General features: G+C 42.7%; 1 protein-coding gene and 1 long non-coding RNA gene across 2 annotated transcripts; both read left to right on the top strand.

The window, feature by feature from the left end:
* Positions 1-1,565: 1,565 nt before the first annotated feature.
* LOC120717334 (zinc finger protein 724-like) lies at positions 1,566-15,003 on the top strand (the record flags this gene model as incomplete). The annotated part of the gene is made up of 4 exons (XM_040005266.1): positions 1,566-1,617; positions 4,395-4,501; positions 13,624-14,235; positions 14,404-15,003. Coding segments are annotated over exons 2-4 (1,230 nt in total), but the record flags the coding sequence as incomplete, so codon positions are not given.
* Positions 15,004-15,041: 38 nt separating this feature from the next.
* LOC120717294 lies at positions 15,042-22,043 on the top strand. The gene is made up of 4 exons (XR_005692150.1): positions 15,042-15,480; positions 15,948-21,397; positions 21,566-21,629; positions 22,026-22,043. It is a non-coding gene; the product is annotated as an uncharacterized LOC120717294 (long non-coding RNA).
* The last annotated feature ends 514 nt before the right edge of the window (positions 22,044-22,557 follow it).

Raw genomic sequence — 22,557 nt, 5'->3', positions numbered from 1 at the left:
ACACAACTTTTCTCCTCACATGTCGACCCTATGGAACAATAGAGTGATAACTGCTAACAAAAAGACATTATTTATCAGGAACTGGTTTGAGAGTGGTATCTTGTTTGTAACTGACTTGCTAGATTTGAGTGGTGCTCTAGTGGATTACGTGTCTTTCTCAAAGAGACACGACTTTAATTGTCCATTAAAAGAATACAGAAAAGTTTGCTGTGCTATCCCTTTGGCCCTAAGGCAGCAGATACGCAACACAATGCTACACTCTGAGGTCAATCCAGCGCTGCCAAACCTAAAAATTGGTAACTGCATCCTAAATGATAGTAAATGTAACAATAAATTTATCAGTGTGAATTTCAAATCTATTCTTTTCCAGGGGTTTAACTCAGGTAGATATTTGCAGGCCCTTCATGGGGACCAGTCACTCATGGAAAAGCCGTTCTCAAAATTCATTCAGTGGCCTGTCTCCCCAAAAGTAAAAGAAACTCATTTCAAGATAATTAATAATATATATCCTGTGTCTGAATTTTTAAAGAGGAGGTTTAAATTTGAGGTTAATCAGTGTGCATTTTGTGATTCAGCCTGTGAAACATTACACCATTTGTTTTTCTCATGTCCTGTATCAGCTGCCTTTTGGTTAGAACTACACAGCTGGTTATCCCTCAAGATCAACGATATTCCCCAGTTTAATATTTCTGATATTATTTTCTATATGGCTAAACAACATCCATCTGTCTCTACTGTGATTAACGTTGTCATCCTGTTAGGTAAATACCATATACATTGTTGTAAATGGAGGAATAGAAAACCATCCTTTACATGGTTCATCAATGACTTTAAACATTATTTCATGTCACTTAAAAAACTGAAGTCAAGCAGATTTGCCACAATCTATGATGACATTTCCCATTTGCTACTGTTTTGATTATTACCTCTGTTATGTATCAACCTGTGCTCTTTTTTAATTCTTCCCCGTTAATACTGTGGATTTTTTGTCTAGCCCCCTCCCCCCATATCCTTGCTGTTAGTTTTGTTGTATTGACTGTGTTCTTTTTTTTTATCCTCCACGAGAGTTCATTTGCACTATAATGTGTTATGTTGTTTGTGACTGTATTGTTTCAATTGTTAATAAAAATAAATAAATAAAAAAAAGTACTTTAAGGCTGCAGACCCTGAATTGGGATACAACCTAATGTCTGACCTACTGTCATGGCGGGAGGGGGCGTGGCCCTCTTCCCGTGACATCACGCTCCAAAGCCCTATAGGAGGTCCGCAAAAGACGTGTGCTCAGACACGTGACCGCACAGCTACAAACCACAGCAGAGCAGGAAGAAGGGGGCGGAGCAAAGTGTGTGTGCAGGAGAGAAGCAGAGAGAGCTGCTTATATGTGAAACGGGAGTAAAGCGTTGAACTTAGAGGAGAGAAACGAACTAAAGTATCGATCATAAACCACTACCAACGTTTGGATCGATATCTGCATCGATCTGCCCACCCTTGTCTCCTGGATCGTAGCTGACATCAGCGTGAACCACGTGGGTCTCTGCTCCCTGATCTGTTTCCTGTGTTTGGAAAGAGTTCCGGCTTCATCGCGGAGTTTCTCTCGGTTTGTGGGCTCATCTAAAGGTAAGCACCGAGCTAACTTTACTGTGAGTTCAGTTCATGTTGAGTTTAGCTCCTGAATGAGGTCTTCTGCTGCTCTCCTCGGTGTCTGTTCACAGTTTATTGTGAACACGTTGAGAGAAGAGTGAGAGAGTGTTTGGAGAAAAACACCAACTAACCATTAGCTCAGCATGCTGGGAGAAGTTGGAGCAGAAAAGTCTTTTCATTGTCCCTGCAGCTGTTTTTCTGCCTGCACCAAACCTCTACAGCCTCATTTCTATTTAAAGTGATAAGAGGAAGGTGTGTGTGTTAGCACACGCAGCTGAAACTGCAGCTGCTAGAACACACTTGTTCATTATCTGCTCAGTCAATAACATTTATCCATATTAGAATAGAATAGAATAGAATAGAATTCAACTTTATTGTCATTGCACATGCACAGGTATAGGGCAACGAAATGCAGTTTGCATCCATCCAGAAGTGCTTTAGTGATATAGATATATTACAATATATATTAGCAATAATATAGATATGTGAGTATATTACAGAAATGGGTCTATTATGGTATGTTATAATGTACACGGTATGAAGTATGTTGTGAATATTCTATAACTATAAGTATGTACAGGCTGTAGTGAGTACAAGCTATGTACAGGCTATGAACAGGATATAAATATGAAAAACTATACAGAATATGAAATAAATAACTTTACAGAATCTGAGATATACAGCTATACAGAAATGGGAACTATGCAAGTTGTAAACAGTTGTAGGATTAAAGATTATCGAATGTACAGAATGATTATTTACACAGAGCTATACAGTAGTGCAGTTAAGATAAGTGAGATATGTGGATAATTCTACAGAGGCTATATAAAGTGCTAGTGGTTGTGAGTGGTGGTTCAGTCCATGTTATTATTGTGTGTTTGAGGGTACAGTTGTCCATTGTGGGTGTGTGTATGTTCAGTCCATGAGTTTAACGTGGGTCAGATGTCAGGAGCAGAGTTCAGGAGTCTGACAGCTGTGGGGAAGAAGCTGTTCCGGCACCTGGTGGTCTTAGTCCGGAGGCTCCTGTGGCGCCTCCCAGAGGGCAGGAGGGTGAAGAGTCCATGTGATGGGTGACTGGGGTCTTTGATGATTTTCCCAGCCCTTTTCAGACACCGCTTCCTGTAGATGTCTTTTATGGCAGGAAGTGGTGCTCCGGCAATGCGCTGGGCAGTTTTCACGACCCTCTGCAACGCCTTCCGGTCCGAGGCAGAGCAGTTCCCATACCAGACTGTTATACAGTTGGTCAGGATGCTCTCGATGGTGCAGCGATAGAAGTTCACCAGGATGTCTGAGGACAGGTGGTTCTTCCTCAGAGTCCTCAAGAAGAAGAGGCGCTGGTGAGCCTTCTTGACCAGCTTGGAGCAGTTGGTCGTCCAGGTGAGATCCTCGGAGATGTGGACTCCCAGGAACTTGAAGCTGCTCACACGCTCCACAGCCGTCCCCTTAATGTGGATGGGTGGATGTGGGTCAGCATTCCTCCTGTAGTCCACGATGAGCTCCTTGGTCTTCTCGGTGTTAAGCAGCAGGTTGTTTCTGTCGCACCACTCAGCCAGACGATCCACCTCATCGTTGTCACTGATGAGGCCAATCACCGTGGTGTCATCTGCAAACTTAATGATGGTGTTGGAACCATCAGCAGGTCTGCAGTCGTGGGTGAAGAGGGAGTAGAGGAAAGGGCTCATCACACAGCCTTGTGGTACACCGGTGTTCATTGTGATGGTAGATGAGCAGTGGTTATCCAGCCGGACATGTTGGGGGCGGTTGGTCAGGAAGTCCAGTAACCATTTGCAGATGAGGGAACTGATGCCCAGGTCTGTCAGTTTCCTGATGAGTTGTGAGGGGTTGATTGTATTGAACGCTGAACTGAAGTCTATAAACAGTATTCTGGCGTAGGTGTTGTTGTTGTCCAGGTGTGAGAGGACAGAGTGCAGTGAGATGGAGACTGCATCCTCTGTGCTCCTGTTCTGGCGGTATGCGAATTGGTGGGGGTCCAGGGTGGGGGGGCAGACAGGATTTGAAGTGTGCTAGGACCAGCTGCTCTAAGCACTTAGTGATGATGGGGGTGAGTGCTACTGGGCGGTAATCATTGAGGCTAGATGGGTTGGAGTTTTTGGGTATCGGGAGGATGGAGGTGGATTTGAAGCAGGCCGGTACCACAGCGTGGGCCAAGGACAGGTTGAATATGTCTGTCAGCACTCCTGCAAGCTCCCCAGAACACGCTCTGAGAACACGCCCGGGGATGCCATCAGGGCCTGCAGCCTTGTGGACATTGATCCTGCTCAGCACCGCTCCTACATCAGTGGGGGAGAGAGTCAGAGGTTGGTGGTCTGGCATCATGTCTGCTTTGGTTGTGGTTGTGGGACATTACAGACATGTGTCCTTTATCAGGCTTTTTTTGTCTATAATTTGTCAAATGCATCTTTCCCGGATGATTTTAAGTCATTTTGAGTCAACGTTCAAGTTGCAGTCAGTAAATTCTTATTGATGGAGAGAAATTTTTTTATATATAATCTTTTTTTAAAATCCGAGTGCATGTTAAGAATATTCTTAAAAGTATCTTGATGAATACTCGTTGTAATGTTGTGACTATTGATCAGTGGTCATGAGTACCATAGTTTCACAGTTACTATTCCTAAAAGTAAAGAGGGCGTCCGCCAAATCCAAACTGTAAATATGATGGCTTTAAATTCAATCCTGGGACACGTCCCTCTCACGTTCTTGTCTCACTGTGATGTTACTGTTTTGTGTCCCAGCTGATCAGCAGGAGGAGAAGAGTTTGACAGAGCACCAGGTGAACATTTTCAGCCGTTTGGACTCAGCTCAGCTGCTACAGTGGAAATAAATGTCATCAACACAAAAGGTGAAGAACATATCACTTTTATCAGAATCAGAAAACTTTATTTATCCTCAAGGGGCAATTAACAAACAACCGAGCAGCATACGTTGAAGATAAGGACAATAATAACAGGCAATAGGAGTGAAATAATAAATACACAGAATATACAGTATATACAGTTTTAAAATTACAGTTTTAAAAATTAAAGTGACTGAAAGGTGAATAAATAACAGTAAGTGACAGATTTTATTGAAACTGTGTGCACTTCATCAGCTGATGCTTGTTTGTCAAGATTGGAGAAGTTTCAAGAAGAGCCTTATTGACATTTTGTATGGTGATGCCCAGGCTGAAACGAAATACAGTTTCTCTCTTTTTTTTCCTTTTTTGCCTGTCCCATTTGTTTCTTTTGCCATCAGAATTATTGTCTGAAGACAAAGAAAGATGCCCAACGGATTTACTTTACCAAATGGACCATCCCGGCCTTGCTGTATTAGTCTATTTGATTCACCTTTGCTTTTATTGTTTATTTTATTTTCACTTGCTACACACGGGACAGATATGACTGGGAGAAAGAAAAGGGAGAAAGAAAGAGGGAAAGAAAAACAGTGGGGAAGAGGAACTGTGATAAAGGGCAAAAAACAAAAACCAACAAATCTATATATATATATCTATCAATCAATCACCTGAAATACAGTTTCTCACCAGAATCTACAGTGCAATAATCACTAAAATTAAAAAGGAAAATGGCTTAAAAAAAGAAGAGTAAAAAGGCAGTAATAAATTAAAAGGGTAACTAACAAAACATCTAAATAAAAAAACTCAAGTCTAAATAGTCACGCTCATACAGGTAGCAACAGTCCTTTCACAGAGTATTGTGTGCATCTGGGGAGTATATTGTATGCTATATGTGTGTGTAGACAGGAGGCATCACAGTAAAGCCGTGCTAATAGTTGAACGGATGGGGAGGTGATGCAGTCCTGCTTTTCTGGGCCTCCTGGGGGAGTGGAGATGCGTTTGTGCTTTTTTGATAACTGATGTGGTATTAATAAAGAAGGACAGGTCTTCTGTTTTGTCTTCATTGTTTATGAGATTATGGGATCAACGCCACACTCCAAGCTGCTCCACATCCATTCTATAAGTGGACTCATTGTTTTCAGTAATGAGACCAACCACAGTTGTCTTTGAACTTCACAATATGATTAGCACTGAGTCTGGCTTACAGTAATGTGTGAGCAGACTGAACAGCAACGGGCTCAGGACACCCCAGAGGAAAGCCTGTGCTCACCAAGATGGTCTTTGATGTGTGACTGCCTGTTGTCACTTTGTCAGGAAGCTGAAAACCCAATTGCAGGTTGCAGGGTCCACACCTAATAGCATCAGCTTTTCCACCAACTGCTGCAGAATGATCGTGTTAAAAGCTGAGCTGAAGTCGATGAAAAGGACTCTGGCAGAGGGGGTGTTCTTCCTCTCCAGGTGTGACAGCATAACACGGAGTGTGGTAGAGAGAGGTCATCTTCTGTAGATCGGTTGGTCCTGTATGCAAACAGAGATTGTAAATAGTGTCTCTGTATGTTTTTACTAACTTGTGTTTAACACCAACCTGCCAGAGGGTCTGCAGATGGAAATTAGCCCAAGGCTATAATCTGGCATATTTACATTTGTTAAAATGTTCATTAATATGTATTGCCCCTCTTTCTAAAAATAAATAAATAAATAAAATTGACAGACCACATGACTTTCGCGCATTGCATGTTGGGTACGAGTGGCAACAAAATCTAAACACTGCATCAAGCGCTAGTATTTCCAGCACCGGTAATCATTAATTCTGCGGTTTTAATCCCTACTTGCATTTTATTTGCCTCCAAAACAGTCATGTACAAAAAAACGGAGAACACGGCAGGTCCGTACAAAGACAGACTTGAAAAAAAGGAAATCTTTCATCACGCACATATTTATTATTATATGGTTCTAAGTGTGAGTGCATACACTCACAAAATGTTTAGTAATTTCAGATCCCTGCAACAAGCCCAGGTCCAGTTTACTTTGGTGATTTGGACTATTCCATTTCACAGATGTGTTTTTTTTCTTCTATCTCCTGTACAGGCCAACACAATCTATTTGTCGTTTCAGGTTGTAGCATTACACAACTTTCAGATCAAATAGAAATAAAATGAGTGTTTCGTAATTCGTTCAATTGTCTTTATTTATAACTGGCATTATTGTTTCATTCTATTATAGAATCTTACAAGAAAGAGGCAAAATTGTATTCCATCATACTTTATTAGCTGCTTCGGCAAAGAAACAAATCAACAATGCAAAAAAACTCCCAAAAAACATTGCAAAACAACATACTGGAAAGCAGTTATTCATCACTTGATTGCTTCAATACAACACTTGGGCACATATATGCGGAACTTTTCGTGGCTGTTTTGATATCGCTCTCTCTCTCTTAACCGATCAAATCTCGCTATGGTAGCAGCTTTAAACTCGGTCTGACCCAGGTTGATAGAGGGCGCCAGTCTGGATCGCATTCCAGCATTTTGTAGGCTGGTTTTCCTACAAAACACAACAAACATTAGCCCGCAAAGCCACAGTGAACAAAGCAGCATAGCCCAACAAATTGAATTCAAATCAATATAAGACTTATTTGTAACCTACATCAACAATTATGTTATGATAAATTACGTAATAACTACATCAGAAGACTTACCTTTGTGGAAATGCTTGGAGTGTTCTGCGACGTTATATTTGGTCTTCGAATGGCTGCAATCCAGGCCATCCGTCGGCTCTTTGTTACTTTGGAAACATGGCTTGAACAATTTCTCTTCCACGACGTAATCCGATAAAAAACGATCTCTTTACCCGTCGGCTTCCCGTGGCCGCCATGCGACCGGCTATTGCAGTTAATAATACAACAGCTTCATGCCATTTTTTTTTCTTTTTATCGCTGTGTGACTGTTTTCATGTGAAAGCCTGCGTGCGCTAGTACCGCTTGCCACGCGTTCCCAGAATCCTTTGCGGTTTTACCCCGGAATGACGAATGGCGTCACATTTTCAATCTCTACTGAAGGGGATCCAGATCTATTAGGAAACATTCCATGATGTGCTTCAAAACCAGCCGCTCGAAGCATTTACTCACAATTGGTGGCCACAGGCTGAAAGTCTATCGTTCCGCCTTATCTTCGGGGGAATGGGCTTGTAGTCCGTAATGTGTTGGAAGCCCTGCCACAGCCACCGTGGGTCCTTGCCGCATCTAACGTGGCTGTCCATTTTTTTTTTGGGCATTCAGCCTCTGCTTCTTTAATCCCTTTTGACAGGTTCTTCCTCGCTAGACTGTAAGCTGCAGTATTCCCAGATTTAAAGGCTTTGTTACGAGCTCTCAGCAAAGGGCGAACCTCCCCGGTTAACCATGGTTTTTGGTTGACTTGCTACTTCATGGTTTTGACCACTGTCACATAATCTATACGATTATTAATGTAGTCAGTGACAGACAAGAGTATTCCTGGAGGTCACTAATGTTGTTGAATGTTGTTGGTTGGTCGCAAAACAGTCTGTCAGTGCAGAATTGGCTCCTGGTGGGCAAATTCTAACTTCTCTGACCACTGGCTGGTCCTGCTTAGAGCAGGGCAACATGACCAAAAATATTTGTCACGGTATAATTTGAAAATTTGCAATAATGATATAACTGACGATATAATTGACTTTAGACAAAATACTTTACAACTCCACAACTTTATTAGTGCAAAAAAAACAAATCTACGTATTTTCACTTAAACAAGCATGCAACCCTCTTCTCCCACTCTTCACACACCAATAGCAACACCGCAGGAGAAATGCCAGCACAGGCATCCAGTATTTGTAGTTTCATGTGCCGCACATCTCGTATCTTCACACCATAGACAATTGCCTTCAGAGGAACCCAAAAATAAAAGTCTAAGGGGGTCAGATCGGGAGACCTTTGGGGCCATTCAACTGGCCCACGACGACCAATCCACTTTCCTGGAAACTGTTCATCTAGGAATGCTCGGACCTGGCACCCATAATGTGGTGGTGTATCATCTTCCTGGAAGAACTCAGGGAACGTGCCAGTTTCAGTGCATTGTCACAACCCGGCTCATAGGAAGTGACAAACAAATGGGAGACCACACACAGGTTTCTAAAGGCTGTAAGACATATTTAATGAAAATAAGGTAAAGCAACTTAAACACAATTTAAAGGACATAACAGCCATAACTGAAACTTCCAAATGAACAAGATGGGTGCCAGAGAGAGAGCCAAAGCCAGCCAGCGCCCTGCTGGTTCAGTCAAGGTGTCTTTATATACACTGGAACTGGCCTCTCAGGTGTGCTGCATTAATAATTGGGTCAGCTCCACCTACCTGCAAGAAACAGGTAAAAGAAAAAGCAAAACACAAGGCCAGCCCACTGGCCGTCACACTTCCCCCCATAGAACAGGGTCTCACCCTGAATTGGCAAACACATTTACATTATGAATTTGCAACTAGAAGAACATGCATATATTAAATCCATAACATATATATACACACACATGCAACCTCACTTTTAACACCTTTTGTATGCTCAAAAGTCATCTTCAGCTCAACTCCAACCTCCGCAACCTTGGTACCTAGGAGCAATTTAAGAGGAAGGAAAACTATACTGGAGAGGACATACTTCAAAGCATATGAGGAGTGAAGCTGCTGGTTACAAAAGGGCACGGGACAAAGCATCTGCCAAGACATTATCTTTGCCCTTAATGTGCTGGATATCCAAATTGTAAGGCTGCAAAAAGAGAGCCCACCACATGAGCCTCTGATTTGGGTTCTGCAATGAGTTCAAGAAAGTGAGAGGGTTATGGTCAGAAAATACCTCAATTGGCCGAGCAGAATCTAAATATACCCTAAAATGCTGCAAGGCCAAGACTAATGCCAAAGCTTCCTTTTCAATGACCGAATAATTCAACTGATGGGAGTTGAACTTCTTGGGATAGAAACTAACTGGATGTTCAGTACCTTGCTTGTCAGCTTGGACTAGAACAGCACCTGCACCAATGTGGCTTGCGTCCACATACAGCTTGAAGGGCTGATCCAGACGAGGTGCTAAAAGCACAGGTTCAGAGCACAGTAAAGCTTTTACATCCCAAAAAGCTTGCTGGCATGCTGCAGACCAAATAAACTTTACTTTGGCCTTCAACAAATCAGTCAGAGGAGCAACCACTGTTGAAAAGTTTCGACAAAAACGGCGATAATAACCAACCAGACCCAAAAATCTCATGAGTTCTTTTTTTGGTAACTGGAACAGGGAACTCTTTGATGGCCAACACCTTTGGATCAACTGGCCTCACATAACCTTGGCCCACAACCTTACCAAGATAGGTCCTAGTTGCTTTTGCAAATTCACATTTTGCCAGGTTGATAGTCAGATTTCCCCAAACTAGTCGTTCAAACAGAGTGCGAATACGATCCAGATGATCCTCCAGGTGCTACTATATACCACCACGTCATCTATGTAAACAGCACAGCCTTTCAGCCCATTAACAACCATATTCATGAGTCGCTGAAATGTAGCTGGAGCACTGCGTAAACCAAAACCCATGACTGTATATGAATAAAGACCAGATGGCGTGATGAAAGCAGATATTTCCTGAGCTCTGGGAGTCAGTGGCACCTGCCAATATCCCTTCAACAGATCAAACTTGCTCACATATTCTGCTGCACCAACTTGGTCAATACAGTCGTCAATATGAGGCAAGGGATAGGAATCGGGTTTGGTCACTGCATTTACTTTACGAAAGTCTGTGCAACAACGTGGTGATTTATCAGCTTTTTCAACCAACAAACATGGGGAAGCCCAGCTTGATGTTGACGGCACTGCAATGTTGTTTTCCAACATGTAATGAACTTCCTTATCAATTCTTTTCCTCAGAGACCCTGTAGAACCTCTGCCGGATTGGTTTTGCATCACCCACATCAATATCATGCTCTATCAAAGTTGTTTTAGAAGGTGTGTCTATAAACAAGGTTGGATACCTTTTAATTAATGCAGACAGTTCTGCACATTTGTCAGCAGGCAAATGGCCCAACAGCACATCCAAGTTCTGAAGAATTTCTGAATTCTTCAGACGACCAAGCAATAAAGTATCATCAGGCGCTGCCACCACCTTCCCCCCACAAACTGACCGCGCTATTGTACAAGCAGTCAACCCTGGACTCGATGCGGAAGGAGAAATGAGAGAGCCTGACAGACCAACGGATAAAGGACAAACATGATATGGTTTCAACAAATTAACATGGCAAAGTTGATTTCTTTTCCGGCGATCTGGTGTAGCAATCAGATAATTCTGTTCAGACAGTTTCTGTACCACGGTGTAAGGCCCAGCAAACCGTGCCTGGAATGGTGACCCTGCAATCGGAAGAAAAGCCAAAACCTGGTCACCCGCACTAAATTGCTGCTCTTCAGAATGCCGGTCATGAAAATATTTCATCTTGACCTGAACCTTTTCAAGGTTCTGTTTCGCCAACTGACCTGCCACATACAGTCCGTGCCGAAAACCATTAACCTAATCTATCAAGTTCACTGGTGGTTCACCTGACAACCACTTATCGCACAGCACTGTCAATGGTCCCCGAACTTTGTGGTCAAAGGCCAAGTCATTTGGGCTAAACCCAGTACTCTGGCCGTCACAGCATAAAGAGGGAAACACATCATCATGTAGCAATTTCAAATATCCAGTGGCGTTGAGGTTTCCATTGATGACGAATGGACCCACTAGCGTTGTACCCCATATACCACACCAAACCATCACTTTTGTTGTTCCAACAGTCTTGGAGAGATCCATCCAATGTGGGTTAGAGTCAGACCAATAGCGGTGATTTTGTTTGTTAACTTCACCATTCACATAAAGGTTTGCCTCATCACTGAACAAAATCTGCAGTGTGTGTGAATGCAGTAACCAATGACCTGGTTACTGCATTCACCAGATATCAACACAATTTCGATCCGCTCCTCATGTGTTAAACTCTTCGACATGTCAATGGCTGTGAACAAAGTGAAACTTGTAAACAAGTCATGAAAGAATAAAGTTACATTGAAACCAAACACACCATTGTTTTTCTTGAGACATTACCAATAAGTTTGATGTGTCACATGACCCTCTTCCTATTGAAAAAAACTAAAGTTGTATCCAAGATGGCCGACTTCTAAATGGCCACCATGGTCACCACCCATCTTGAGGAGTTTGCCCCCTCACATATACTAATGTGCCAATAACAGGACTTTAGAGACAAAACCTGCAGCTCAGATTCTAGCACAAAAAGACATAAACACAGAGCGGACCCGACGCATCAGAATCGCTGAGCTCCGACAGCGTGTCCGTCTACGGGCCGTCGGGTGAGAAAGCCGAGAAAGACAAAGCTGATTCTGATGCGTCGGGTCTGTTTGCTGTTTGGTGGTTGTTGAAATAGTTTTGTGAGCTTTAATCTGAGAATCTGGCGTTTCTGGCAAAACACAGTTCTATTTAAAAGTCAATTCAGGATTTAATGAATCGATATCGCTTTATTCAAGCTACTCACCTCCCTCTTCCAACTGCACTTTCAACTGGACCAAGGCCAATCAGAGAGGTCCCGCCCCTGACTATCTCTGATTGGTTTAGTCCACAATAGAGGCATAATGTGTGTCTGTTGTTGACCACACGGAGAGTTGCAGAAATTATTATTATTTTTTTATTATCCAAACAGTTGGTCGCACTGGTGCAACCAAATATTTTTTTTTAGTCGCACCACTGAAAGCTTTGGTTGCATTTGCGACCAAATCGGTCACACTCTAGAGCCCTGGGGGGGTCATATGATTTTTGGGCTTTTCTATGTATCTACTGTACAACATAAAGCGCCTTGAGGTGACTTTTGTTGTGATTTGGCGCTATATAAATAAAATTGAATTGAATTGTTTGTTTACCACCACTGTGGTTAGCCGCCACCATTTTACCCGTCTGTATCTGGAAGTCCCACAAGATCTTAGCTCGGTCATTCTCCTCCACCCTACGGGGCGTCTCCCATTTTGACCTTGGGACTTCCAGGTTATACTCGGCACAGATTTATCTGTATACCATGCTGGCCACTTGGTTATGGCGTTCCATGTATGCCTTGCCTGCTAGCATCTTACACCTTGCAGATATGGGCTGGATTGTCTCAGGGTCATCTTTACACAGCCTGCACCTGGGATCTTGTCTGGAGTGATAGACCCCGGCCTCTATGAATCTTGTGCTCAGGGCTTGTTCCTTTTCTGCCATGATTAGTGCCTCTGTGCTGTCTTTCAGTCCGGCTTTGTCCAGCCACTGGTAGGATTTCTGGATATCAGCGACCTCCGCTATCTGCCAGTGGTATATGCCATGTAGCGGTCCTTCCATGATGGTGCCTCCTCTTCCTCCTCATTCTTGGGTTTCTGCTGCCTGAGGTATTCACTGAGCACGCAATCAGTTGGGGCCATCTTACTGATGTATTCATGGATGTTTGTTTTCTCCTGGACCATGGTGCTGACACTCACCAGTCTCCAGCCTCCTTCCTTCCACTTAGCGTACAGCCTCAGGGTGCTGGACTTGGGGTGAAACCCTCCATGCATGGTCAGGAGACCCCAGCAGGATACCTGATCACGGGCAGGGCTGATAGCCCACATCTTATTCTTACCATTGAGTTGACTCCTCAGGACTTGCCTGACCCTCTGCAGGTACTTGGTGGTTGCAGCTTTTCTAGCGACCTCTTCATGGTTCCAATTTGTGGCAAATGGGAACCATCATTTTCCATCATTTTCAACTAATTTAATAGTCGACAAGTCGTTTAAAGTTTTGTAAGATCCCAAAGGAGTATAATAACTGAGGGGTGACTGTGATGGCAGGGGATATGTTTGCATGTGGGGCTGTGCACACGTCATCACAGATAATCTGCCTTAAAGGCGTGAATAAAGGTTTCCTCAGCCAGGACACGTGAGGGCATGATATCCCATAGCACGTGTGTTGTACCGAGTGTATTGCCTGAAAAGAAACTACTTCAACCTTTGGTTTAAAACTAGTGTTAGTGGAGGAAGTTTGAAGGTTGAGTTTGTTCCACGACTGCATTTCACTCACTGCCTCTGTTTGTATCTCTGTCACTGCAGGACCAACATGGAGCGAGAAGTCAGCGCTCTCAGGAGGACGACAAACCTCACAGAAGAAAGGGAGAGAAAAAATACAGCTGTGATGAGTGTGGAAAGTCGTTTTCCCTTTCTCAAAACTTAAAAACTCACCAGCTCATCCACAGTGGAGTTAAAGCATACAGCTGTGAGTTGTGTGGAAAGTCTTTTACCCAGGCTGGAAGCTTAAAAACACACCAACTCATCCACAGTGGAGTTAAAGCATACAGCTGTGAGTTGTGTGGAAAGTCTTTTACGCAGAGTGCAAACTTAAAAACACACCAACTCATCCACAGTGGAGTTAAAGCATACAGCTGTGAGTTGTGTGGAAAGTCTTTTATGCAGAGTGCATACTTAAAAACACACCAACTCATCCACAGTGGAGTTAAAGCATATAGCTGTGAGTTGTGTGGAAAGTCTTTTACCCACACTGGAAGCTTAAAAAGACACCAACTCATCCACAGTGGAGTTAAAGCATACAGCTGTGACTTGTGTAGAAAGTCTTTTACCCACACTGGAAGCTTAAAAAGACACCAACTCATCCACAGTGGAGTTAAAGCATACAGCTGTGAGTTGTGTGGAAAGTCTTTTAACCGGGCTGGAAGCTTAAAATCACACCAACTCACCCACAGCGGAGTTAAAGCGTACAGCTGTGAGTTGTGTAGGAAGTCTTTTACCCACGCTGAAAGCTTAAAAACACACCAACTCATCCACAGTGGAGTTAAAGCATACAGCTGTGAGTTGTGTGGAAAGTCTTTTACGCAGAGTGGATACTTAAAACAACATCAACTCATCCACAGCGGAGTTAAAGCGTACAGCTGTGAGTTGTGTGGAAAGTCATTTAACTGGGCTGGAAGCTTAAAATCACACCAACTCATCCACAGTGGAGTTAAAGCGTACAGCTGTGACTTCTGCGGACAGTCTTTTCACCGTCATGACACCTTAAAAAGACACCAACTCACCCACAGCGGAGTTAAAGCGTACAGCTGTGAGTTGTGTGGAAAGTCTTTTACCCAGGCTGGAAGCTTAAAAACACACAAACTCATCCACAGTGGAGTTAAAGCATACAGCTGTGAGTTGTGTGGAAAGTCTTTTACCCATGCTGGAAACTTAAAATCACACCAACTTTTTCACAGTGGAGTTAAGCCGTATAGTTGTGATGAATGTGGAAAGTCTTTTACCCATGCTGGAAACTTAAAAAAACACCAACTGATCCACAGTGGAGTTAAAGCGTACAGCTGTGAGTTGTGTGGAAAGTCTTTTACGCAGAGTGCATACTTAAAAACACACCAACTCATCCACAGTGGAGTTAAAGCATACAGCTGTGAGTTGTGTGGAAAGTCTTTTACGCAGAGTGCATACTTAAAAACACACCTACTCATCCACAGTGGAGTTAAAGCATACAGCTGTGACTTGTGTGGAAAGTCTTTCACCCATGCTGGAAGCTTAAAAACACACCAACTGATCCACAGTGGAGTTAAAGCGTACAGCTGTGATCAGTGTGATAAAGCTTTTACTCAAAGTAGCTACTTACAGCGTCATCAAGTTACCCACTCCGGATTTAAGGCGTACAGCTGTCACATTTGTGGAAAAACTTTCAGCTGGCTAGTCAGCCGAGACATTCACCTACGCATTCACACAAAAAAGGATGTTTGCTGCTGTGATCAGTGTGGCAAAATTTTTGTGACCTACAAAAACTTAGAGCAGCACATGTTTATCCACACTGGGAAGAGACCTTATAAATGCGAACTGTGTGAGAAAACTTTTAAATCTCCACGTTACCTCAAATCACACCAAAAGATTCACATCAGAGAGAAACTCTACAAGTGCAGTTACTGTGAGGTATGTATTTTTCTTTTTGCAGTTGTAGTTATTTTGAAGTATTATTTGAATGAAGTTTAATTTCAAAACTAAATGAGACATGAAAACTTCATGTACAGAATATTCAGTCAAATCTGACACAATTCTCCTGAAACTTTCCTGATGTTGGAAAAATGTAAAGTTTTAAAAGCTCCTCCCCTTCCTATCAATCTAACATTTACACTCCAATAGATGCATCGGAGAGCAGCTTGGGGTTTGTATCTTGTGGCATGCAGAGTAGAGCATCCAGGGGTTTAATCACCAGTCTTCCCAATAAGTAGATTACCTACAAATTAAGAGTCATTGTAAGCCAGTAAGTTGAGTGTTATAATGTAAATAGTAAAATGTAATTGGATGCTGGCACAGATGCTCTTTATTTCAGGCGGTGTTCAAGATAAAAATGTTGAAGGAATTGCTTGACCTTCACTGTCTTTTATGTCTTTGTTTAGAAGCAGAGCGACACAGATGGATCCACTTCTCAACCCTGTCGTCACTGTGGTGGTGAGAAGATGTTCAATCAGCAAGAGAGCCTAAAAGGACAACAACGCAGACACACTGGAGACAAAATGAACTACTGCAAAGAATGTGGGAGAGGCTTCACCACACCAAGTGAATTAAGACAACATGAACTCTGTCACAGTGACGTCAAAACGCAAGTCTGTGACCAGTGTGGGTCATCCTTCACCACTGCGGATCATCTTGAAGTGCATAAACGATCCCACGCTGTAAATAAACAGTTTCATTGTTACCAATGTGCAAAAACATTCACTTCATTATCTACTCTGTGCAAACATCAGCAGTATCATGCAGAACCGAAATCATTGGATCACAATGAATCTGAAGAGACAGAAAGATCCTCTTCTGGTTTCAGGGTCAGACTTAAAAACCTTGAGATCAGGCTCCACAGAGTTCAGATGGAGTCTCCTGTAAAAAGTGTCAGCTGATGTCACACTTGGATCTGATTTCTCAACTTTCTGGGATTTAGAAAGTTCGAAAGATATTCATAAGATCATTAAGGTTTTTTTTTTTTCCTTTAGGGAATTTTACAATGATATAGTAGTCAACCGGCCACGTTCCAGGCTATGGGTCGGGCGCCATGGCCGTCGTGGGCGCCCCCCAGACCCCCTTCGCCTGAGTCGCCGCCTCTGCCTTCCGCACGGTCGGCCCCCTGAACTGCCTCCACATCGCCGCCGTTGCTTTCCACACGGCCGGCCTCCGGACTAGCTCTGTCACCTGTGCTACCCACCTGGTCGGCCCCCCGACCGTTTGACTTGTGGACTTTTGTGCCGGCGACCTCCGGGTCGGCCCCCTGACTTACTACTGAACTGTTCTTTGTGCGCCAGTGTTTTTTCGTGCGCGTTTCGTGTTTGGTCTTCTACTGCTCTTGTTTTGTTTTGCTTCGAGTTTTGCTTCGTTTTGTGTTTTCTATTATTGTGATTTTGGTTCTGTTTTTCCTCCGTTTAGTGTTTATTCAGTTCTGCCCATGTATTCCTGTGTTAAGTCCACGTTTCTTAGTCAGTCCCTTGCATGTATAAGTTCCTGTTTTATTGTGAAAGTCTGTGTCTTATGTCAGCGTGTTCTGTTTATGTTTCCCCTGCCTCGTCAGCTGTGATGTCTTCCAGGTGTGTTCCCCTCCTGTTTCCCATCCCCTGATTCCTGCCGTGTGTATTTATAGTGTGTGTTACCTCGTCTTCGTTGCTGGTTTGTCTGTGTTGTTTCCCCCGGTCTCCCTCCGTATGTATTTCCCCGGACCTCCCTGCATCTTCGTTTCTGGTTTGTTTTGTTAGTTTTACCCAGTTTAGGTTTTCCAGTTTCATGTTCACCCACCATTGCTGTTTGTACCCACTCCTGTAAATAAATACTCACCTGCACCAGAGCTGCCGCCCTTCGGGTCCTTTCTACAACTCCACACGTCTGCCACACCGGACGTGACAATTTTAATAGAGTGAGTTTTATTAAACATGGACATGTCTAAAATCGGGCCCTTTAAAATTGTAGCAGTGCACTTAGAGAAAACCGGTCAGGTGATTATGTGTTGTGTTTTGATGAGCTAATAAAAAGCTCTTTTTTTCCCCTCATTTTTTGTAAGCAAGCCTGCAAGATTGAATTAACAGCGCTGAAATTTTTTCGGGACAGCAAATATAAGGTGACCTTTTCCAGATTACAACTGGCTGAGGAGAAGCCACCTGTGGCAACCTGGGAGTTCCTGTCTAAAAGGATTGCCGCGTGTCAATCCAGACCAAAAATGATAGAGATTTGTTTTTATTTTGAGTGAATATTTGTGAATTAGTGACTGTGGGTTAGCATGAATAAAAGGGGACAAACAATTGACTAGGTTGGGGAGAGAAAATTATGATCATGTTGTGACTTTCTGGGAGTTTGATTTAGCTACGATAAAATTTATTCATAAGTAATTGCTTGTATGCTTAAGCTTAATTGATTAGAATGTTTGTTTTCTATTTGATCTTTTAGTAAAATAAGCGGTTATAATGATTTTCTTATGATCTATTGTGAAAGAAACTGGCTGGGGCCAGTGTTGAGCAGGTTTAATATGCAGTACTTGCAAGTGGTTTATATGTGCTCTAGCTCCCTTCATATTTTGTCAGCATGGTGACCAATAAAACCGCGTCAGGTGAGCATGCTTCGATAACGTTGGGTAAACAGGTAGAAGGCAGCGCTGTTTGAGGGCAGAGAGAAGTTCTAAACAGCCAAGATCGCTGATGGCAAGGACACGCCACATCCAAGATCTGATCTGCCACATATACATCCACTTCTCGCATCAATTCAGACTGACACCAGAGGCAGTGGGAGTCCTCCAAATCGCTGGCTAACGCAGGGGAGCATCAGCAGTAAGTCACGAATATTAAGAATATTCTGTTGCTCATACACCAACAGCGAGTGGCTCTTTAAAACTTAGCAGGGACACCACTATAAACACAATACATAAATATTTCAGAAACGAGAGATGGCGCCATCTTGGAAAGACTACATCTGGCCCCCTTAAGTTCAATTACCAGTGAACATGGTAAGTAATAAGTAATGTTAATGTGAACATTTCTTTTTCACTCTGACTTGAGTGAAAAAGAATCATTTTTTCAGAGGGTGCATGTCTTTGCAAATAAAAACAAGTACTGACTGTATTGTTTTTGTTGCACAGATTAAAGTTATTGTTAGTGTCATGGTCTGGGTGAGTGCCTGGAAATTTCCACCAGGCTCCTGAGGCTCCTTGGATCTGCCCATGGGCAGGGCCATCACAGCTTCACTCACCTGGAGCTAACTGAGTCAATCAGGCTTAAGCTCTATGCTGACGTTTCTTTGCCAGTTCGTCAACTACTTGATGTTGGTACTACTTGATGTTTCATGTTTACACTCTCAAAAATGTTATGCTTATGCTGTTTGTCTTGAGCTGCAGGACACTCCACGGTGCAAACACTCACCTCTTTGATTCTGTCAGGGCTCAGAGGCCCGTGGCATGGAATGGACTCAGGTGCAGAACCAAAGACCGGAAGCTTGAAGTGATTTGCAAAAACAAAAACTTTTATTTACAAGTGTTCCTAACAGAAATATTCAAGACAAAAGACAAGATTAAGCTTTGTTCAAAAGCGTGGCGTCTGTGAGGTGCGGGGCTAGGGCGAGCATGGAACAGTCAGGTCACTAAACTGCTGAGACTGGATTGGGTCTGGTGGAAACTGTGGCAGACCAGGGTACTGAAACGTAGGAGAGGAAAATCAGAACAGTCCAAGGAGTTGTGAGTGTTTCCCCATTTCACAAGCTGGAATGGCTTATGTGTTTGCTGGCGGGGATTAGGTGGAGGCGAGGCGAGGTCCAGGTGGGTACTGAGTCCCATATAGGTGTGCAGGGAGGCAGGCAGGTGAGAATGGCAGTTTGTCTGAAAAGGATTAAGCAGCAGCTGACCGGAATCCAGAAGCAAGGCTATGGCAGGGTTTGGAATGACGAGTCCAGGTACCAATGAGGTTACCAGACGATCTGGCGAAGACTCATTGTGTGCGCTGCTCCTAAATACTGCCAGAATAATTGCCTGCAGCTGAGGAACGGGGAGGGGCAGGAAGGGCTCCACCCAGAGGAGAGCTGATGCTGTGCAAAGTTACTCAGGCTCGCCCAGACCATGACAGATTCTGGCTTCACACTGGCTCTCTGGAAATCTCTGTGCCTCAACTGCCTGCCCTCTCGCCACCTCGGAATCAACGGAACCCAGGTCAGCAGTCTCGCCTCCTCGAATTCTCCTGGGCTCACAATCCCCTCCCTCAACACCTCTATCACTTCTCCTGCAAGTAAGCTGGGAAAATCTGTCATACTCACCTTCTCCGAAAACCACCTGGACTCTCGTTCTAACTCTGTTGTCCTCTCTCCTCAGTGTGACCAGTACATACCTGCCACACTCAAGTTGACCTTGCCGTCCTATTTCCCTGGTTGCTCACCGCCACCTTACCACACCACGTTAGCCAAGCCACTGTGTATTTGCCACTGCTAAGTGTACCCTTGTATTACCTTGTTGAAACGTTATTTTTGCCTCCACTCTGGGTTACTGCGCTTTAGTTCAGTTCAAGTTACCATATGACTGGTACTATCGAAAAGTTAACTTCTTCAATTGTCCGTTGAGCGGGATCACCTCATTTGGTTTTAAAATTAGCATTTGATGCTACGTTGCTATGGTTGCAAGACACATGCTCACAAATTTGTTGTGTTACGCGGGTATTTGACTCTGGCGGTGCAGATTTTAAAGACTGAATACCTGTAAGAAGTCATCTATAGAATTTACCCAATAAATCTGAGGTAACAATTTGCATTGACTTTTTTGGGGTAGATTTAAGTCAATATATTGTGTATAAAATACTTAATTAAATTGGGTAAAATTTACCCCATATTTACGTATATATTCAACAGCTACTTACTCATTGAAATTAGGTAAAATTAATTATATAATAACTAATAAAATTTAATTATTAACAGTTGATAAACATTACCTATTCATATAAGATAAAATGTACCCCCCAAAAAAGACATTCAGATGGTTCATCATCTCAATGTTTTTATTACATAAAAACACAGAATAAAGTGCAACACAACAGCTAATGCACACAACACTTTCAAAGGCCACTCAGTCCATTTTAAAAGCCAAAAGCACATACCGAAACTCTACAAGGTTGTTTCTGTGCATGTACGTTTTCAAAAATATGGATACATAGAACAAAACACTAACACCAACATTCAATCTGTGCTTGCTGTCAGCAGAAAAAATACAGCTCCATCAAGCTATGTCTGGACAAAAGATTCTCTTGGAACAAGAAGGGAAATGTGTGTGCATTGCATAAGCTTATTTTTGAGGCCGTGGACTTTTTTCAGTAGTTTGGCCCCGTCAAGTTTCAAAAAATGTTTTTGAAAAGTATCAAATGTGTTCTTCATCTCCTTCGGATATTCGAGGTTGAGGGCATATATCAGTCCCATCAGCAGTACACATGCCTTTGTTCGGCTTCCACATCCCTCCATCACTTGGTTTCCCTCAATCACAGTGGACACATCTGATGGATCCTCCTCAGCCATGATGTGGTGGATCACGATCACCTTCATCATATTGTCTGTATAATCCTCACATTCCTACGTGTTAAAAAGAAAGAAACAAAAAGCATACACATGTTTTATTTTATTTACGATGCTTTTTCAATATATTTCAGTTTATCTAAAGAGGGGAGTGGACAGAAGATGAATGGAGAAGGGGAGAACGGGATAGGAGAGGACAGGAGAGAAGAACATTAGGATCCCTTGAGTTAATAAGTAAACTGTTATCAATATGACAAACCTAGCAATCATGAAAAAGCTGCTTGCTATGAGGCTCGGGACCAGCACTCCTGTTGTTGGACAGAAAGACATCAACTCAGTGGTAAGTATTTTGGTTTTCCAATATATTAGCAATTGTCAGTGACATTTATATTAATCAGGCTGAACTTTAATCATACTTTAGATCAGCCTGTTTTACTTATTGTTTTATTTGTGCTTTGGTTTGGGGAAGTTGTTTCTGTACTGATCTTTTCCTGTCTTCTGTTATTAGACTTGAGATATGACTGCATTATGCTGTTGCTGGTGACTCCAGTTAATTCTACAAGACACGCTGTGTAAGTAAACAAACAACAACAGTTTGGTCTGCATTTCTTGAAAGATCACATCCCCAAACTTAGTTTAGAGGGTCTACACTGTATATAGTGAAGTCTGCAAGTTTTCTAACAGCAAAATTTGTTTTGTGCCCAAATCATTTTGCACATCATTAGAATGAAAGTTATTGGCCATGTTTGCATAGCCCTTTTTAAAATTATGCTTTCATGACATTATTGTATGTTGGGTGGTGGTCACAGCTATCCAGACTGACAAGTGGGACATTGAATGTCACCTCTCCGGTGGGGAGGGGGCCTGAGATTGTCTAAATTGGAGTCTGTTCTATACCAAATGCAGAAAAATTGTTTTAAGAAAGCAATTAAGTTCATGTTCCAAAAAATATGATTGTTTGCTTGCAGGACACCAGGAGAGATGAGTCCTCCGTCACAGATGGTGTGGTCAGTGAAGATGGTCGCCTGCAGGTTCAAGCTCATTGCATCTCCAACCCACATCCACTGCCACTGTACTTAAGGGAAGTTAAAGACTTTCTTCTGCACCTACATTTGGATCACCTCGATCCATGACAGTCATTCAGGCAGTAATGCCTGGACTGGAAACAAGCATCCTTAAAGTATTACAACATTCCAGCTCCTGTGTTGGAATGAAAAACAAATGTGTTGTTTAAATCAGAGACGGCACTTGTGACAGAACAACAAATATTTTATTTCGGCTATATAAGTAATGTAAGTACAAAACAAACTTGTGGTAGGCCTAAACTTATTTTCAGAATAATTACATCTGAGACTTTGTTTCATTGTGAGGTTATAACAGTGATGGCAATATAATTGTTTGTTGTTCAGCCAAACAGTGTCCAGTATGTTGGCTGTTATACTTTGTTGTGTTTGAAAATAAAAGTTGGGCTGATTTTAACGTCATTACAAAAAGTGTTGT

This window comes from Simochromis diagramma, unplaced genomic scaffold (genome assembly GCF_900408965.1).
Source record: "Simochromis diagramma unplaced genomic scaffold, fSimDia1.1 OVJJ01000097.1, whole genome shotgun sequence".
NCBI classification, from domain to species: Eukaryota; Metazoa; Chordata; class Actinopteri; order Cichliformes; family Cichlidae; genus Simochromis; species Simochromis diagramma.
The sequence above is the reverse complement of the archived record's forward strand: the minus strand, read 5'-3'. Positions and strand labels throughout refer to the sequence as shown.